A 4,638-nucleotide genomic window follows, 5' to 3' on the forward strand; every position below is an offset into this window, starting at 1 on the left:
ATATTGTTAATTATATTCGATTCTTTTTTAAAGACTTACTATCGGTGCAAGCTTACTTTTCTACATTTACATTTTTGTATAGCTTAAATAAAAGAACAAAACTAATGCATGAAATAACATTGCCCATTGTATAATAATAAGACAAAATAAAGTAAAAAAGAAATAGAAAGAGAGAGAGAGAGAAACATTTCAAAAGTTACAAGTACCATTAAGAAAATATAAAATTGTTTTATAAGAGATTCATTCCTATCTTTTTAAGATAAATAAGATGGAAAAGCTTGATTTTGTAAGTTCTAATCGATATACATATATATATATATATATATATACATATATGCGTAAGCGTGTGCAAAATATATTCATCCATTTATTATCTCACGCAAGAAACTTTTAATATCCTTTGTTTCATTCATTCGATCATTTTAATTAACACCGAGGATCTTTTACTCCAGCTTCTTCTCCGTATAAGACTTTTTGTAAAAGCCGCAAAACATATAAAATATTACGATCACTTGAAACGCATACAAGCATGCCAAATATTTCCTGTTTGGATCGCACGAGGGCATGAATGCTTGAGCTGTGTGTATCAGCATAACGGTGAATTGTATCTGTAATAATACAAACGCTAGTTCAGAATATAACAAAAACAATAAAATATATAATATGAATTTTTTAATTTTTATTTAGTTTTTTTTTGAAAACTATCTTATATATTATTATATTAAAAATATTCATGAAATTCGATAAAAGAAAAATCATAAGTAGATATAAAGAAAGAAGTATAACTTCAATAAAAAAAAGAAAGTGAAATATATAAGACATTCTTTTTGAAAATAGGAAGAAAGATTAATGCGAGTAAAGTGCCCTCCTTATCGTCAACGATTTCTACTTCGAAGAAAATGCACGTTGCAACGCGTAAGTATCAGGACAAAGTGCAATATATGCATCTTCCAGTCGAATTTTTCCCAAGAAAAGCGTAGTAGCTTTTTCGTAAACTTCGAATCCGATACAAACGAAAAAAAAAAAGATGAAAAGAAAGAGCTGGACTAAAAGGAAGAAAAGAAATGGAAAAGAGTTGAGTACAAAAAATCGTAAAACCGAAAAATTGAATATCGTATTTCTTTAAACGAAAATACTAAGCACAAAACAATCTGTTTTTCCGTTTATGAAATCGCTTCATTTTAGAAAAAAAAAGAAAACTAATAAGAACAAGAAAAAGAACAAAATATTACATAAATTCATACCATTTGTAGTTTCGTGATATATTTTTTCGCCGGATTGATCCTCTCTTTTACTTCTGGTCCGCAAGCAGCCAATAGATAATAAGTGTACATGATTACGTGGACCATACAATTTGGAATAATTATAAAAGTCCACATACCAGCTGAAAAATAAAATAATGACTTGTTTGTGTAATTTTGTCATATTGTTAAAAGAGGTATAACAGAGGTTTTTGTTAAAATTTGTAATAAACAGATTATATAAAAAAATGTAATGATCGATCGTTAACATATTCGATTAGAACAATATAATGTTCGATAAAAATATCATTTTCTAAATAGATAAATCTTTAAATAAAATATATAAAATATGTTGACTTGAAATGAAATAAGTATATTATTACACCACATACCTGGAACGTATTTACAAGTAACCCATGCCATAAAAACCGTTGTAGCATGATGATAAACGTGAAGAAAAGATGTCTGATTGAATTTCTTTCGAAGGACAAAAATAATTGTGTCACTTAATTCGACTACTTTCATTATGAAGACCCACCAGACCCAACCAGCCATCTACGAATCAATAAAGTATAATATTAATAATCGATAATTCGTCATGGAAAAATTTATCTCTACTTTGCAATTAATTGATCGTTGTATTAATATTTGACTGTCACTAAGATATCTGAAATGTATTCTGAATTCATATATATAATTAAATATTTATATTCTTCTGCCATTCAATCACGATACTATTATTATTGCTATTTATATAATATTTACCCTAAGAGGTTCGGGTTCATAAGAAATACGATAAGGTTCACATCCAAGGGAAAGATTCGTCGTGTAACCCGACGTGAGAATCTATAAAAAAAATTAATATTTTAATATACAAGGAACAGCAAAATAACTGTATTCACATTGAATATTACTTTGTAGATGTGATAAATAAACGTAATAAAACAAATTGTTTCAGCCACAAATAATTATAGACATTTGCGAGATAGTACAATATATCTAACTGTTGACTCATTTTTAATGCATATTTAAATACCGGAAATCGCAAAGCAATAAAAAAAAATACATCATTTCATTCAGCAAAATTAAGATGACCTTGAAATATCTGCTGTATTTTGCTAAAAAAATAGGCGACACAATATGCCCGCTACCCTCTATGCTACGCCATGCAAGTTTTCTATCAAACATTTTTCGTATTATTACAAATTACAGAGATTTTTAAGATGGACAGAGTAATTATCTTTAGATGTTAATATATATATTATTTCAAGAATAAATGATCAGAATGACATGGTCATGCAGATCATTTGTATTCGTTTTTTATACTTTACAAGAATATTGCAAGATAAAATATATATAGTTCCACTTAAAAAAACATCGATAATCTTGAAATCTCTGTAAAAAATACCAATCTTTTCAAACGTATAAAATAATCCAAAAATTCTCAATATACATTTGATTGTGATGAAATTAATATTATTATTCTTATATTATAATCTTAAATAAAAAATCTAACTTTGCTTACTCCGTAACATGTGACTCCACTTGCAATTGCTAACAGACTATTATACAGAATCAAAAAGTTGTTCAGTTTGTAAGGTTTCCGATTTTTCATATAACGAGGTCCGATATGAAGAACAAACTCTAGATAAGCAAGCAAGATCAATGTCACAGCGAAGGGATCTTTCATTAGAGGAAAATTCGCCACTCTGGGATCTAAAATAAACATTTGCTATCATTAAACATGAATCGAGAAATCTTAATAAGATATTAAACAGTCCAGAACATTACTTAATATTTTACATTTATATACATTTAAAACAATGTTTGATCTGAAATTGAGATAATACAACAATACGTAAATAAAGAACAGATTCGTAAAAAAATAGAACTTTAAATTTTAGATTTATGAGATAAAATATCATATAATTAATCATAAAATTTATATTTGCATTATAATTATTTATTTATTTACTCTGTTCTCGATCAACACTTATTCGATTTTTATTTTATTTTTAATATCTCATTTGTACATACTTAATGTACGTACTACATTTAAAATAATATTTAAATAAAGATATTTTATATTGATTTATTTTATAAAAATAACTTCAAAGTGCAAAAATTTGTAATATTTAATATTTTTCGAATATGTTACATTAGTTAAATTATAATGAAAAAAAAAATACAATTAAAAACAAATGTATTGCTTATACCATCGAGTACCAATTGTAATAAAAAGTTTAGACCACCGATTTCGGATCATTCTATAGAAATGAAAAATATTTCAAACTAGAGGTACACTATTATCGGACAAAGGAATTCCACATAGAAGAAAAATATTTAATGTGTTCGTTCACCTGCAATTTCCTCGAAGAGATAATGATAGGCCTTCGCGATGTCCATGTTCTATCACCCAGGTAAGCCAGGAAGTAAGAAGAACAAAATCCGGTGTATCCAGAGAACCAAAGAATAACAACAGTAAAAACATCAACAACAACCGAGTAACCGTTGTTTGATTGTTCACGAATGTAAATAAAGAAAAAACGAGTAGATCAGTTAAAGAAGCAGGATACTGGTGCAACGGCGATGGTTGTCGATGGTAGCCAAGGAGAGAATGACAGAATAACGAGTTAGCGTATACAGATAATACATTGCAAAGTCATGTATTCAGTGGGAACCGAAATGGGAGGGGAAAAGGAACGCCACAAAACTTTCCTACTTTATTAAATCGATTTCAATAAATAATTTTAATCACACACAAAGAGAAGATCTTGATGTAAGAAAAGAGAAAAATTATTCTACCTTTTTAATAATTTTAAATTTTAATTATAAAAACTGTTCATCGATTTTTGAATATTAAAAGGAAAGAAAAATATATTTAAAAACGAAAAAAAAAAGGAAAACAATCTAAAAGAAAAGGCTCGATGTAATTTATGATTTTGAAACGGTTATTTCCTACGTAAATCTTTCCCCGTATATCAACCGAGCCGGACAAAGGCAATAAATGGAACGTAATTATACCACGTGTAATGTATAAAGTTTCTATTCACTTAAAAGAGTCGTATGTTAACTGTTTTATTTAAAGTTTTGTTTTTTTTATGAATCTTTACAAAAATTAAAAGAAAATATGTTTGCCCGAATAATTATTATATTTCCAATTAGAGTAATAAGACCGAGAAAGTCGAAGCATGTATATTGACAATGATAACTAACATTATTAAGATTTGTTTAACGAAAATTCACGAAAAGAATTATCCTTTAAATATAAAGTTTTTAAGTGAAATATTGTTATCAAAATTACTTCTATATATTACACTACATGTTCGAGAAGAAATGCTTATATTTTATTGATGAAATTTTTCGTGATAGATACATATAATCTATATATATATTT

The 4,638-nt window shown here is 27.2% G+C and overlaps 1 protein-coding gene across 1 annotated transcript; it reads right to left on the reverse strand.

Moving 5' to 3' along the window:
- Nucleotides 1–200: 200 nt before the first annotated feature.
- Nucleotides 201–4,034, reverse strand: LOC106792421 (elongation of very long chain fatty acids protein 1-like). Its single transcript, XM_014758841.1, has 6 exons — nucleotides 3,602–4,034; nucleotides 2,767–2,957; nucleotides 2,007–2,087; nucleotides 1,634–1,796; nucleotides 1,245–1,384; nucleotides 201–608 (listed from the first exon to the last, which is right to left on the reverse strand). Exons 1-6 carry the CDS (start codon nucleotides 3,645–3,647, stop codon nucleotides 444–446), a joined length of 786 nt encoding a protein of 261 aa, XP_014614327.1. The 5' UTR covers nucleotides 3,648–4,034; the 3' UTR covers nucleotides 201–443.
- Between the last annotated feature and the right edge of the window lie 604 nt (nucleotides 4,035–4,638).

The sequence above is a fragment of the Polistes canadensis genome, unplaced genomic scaffold (assembly GCF_001313835.1).
Source record: "Polistes canadensis isolate GaletaPanama2010 unplaced genomic scaffold, ASM131383v1 scaffold_9, whole genome shotgun sequence".
Classification (NCBI taxonomy): domain Eukaryota; kingdom Metazoa; phylum Arthropoda; class Insecta; order Hymenoptera; family Vespidae; genus Polistes; species Polistes canadensis.

Bases quoted from the DNA above. Each gene is read 5' to 3' on its own strand.
- LOC106792421 (XM_014758841.1), bottom strand. From the start codon at position 3,647: ATGGACATCGCGAAGGCCTATCATTATCTCTTCGAGGAAATTGCAG. The intron at 2,088-2,766 runs GTAAGCAAAGTT...TTTTTTTTATAG, and splicing joins GTGGAGTCACATGTTACGGA to ATTCTCACGTCGGGTTACAC. The intron at 1,797-2,006 runs GTAAATATTATA...ATTGATTCGTAG, and splicing joins ATGAACCCGAACCTCTTAGG to ATGGCTGGTTGGGTCTGGTG.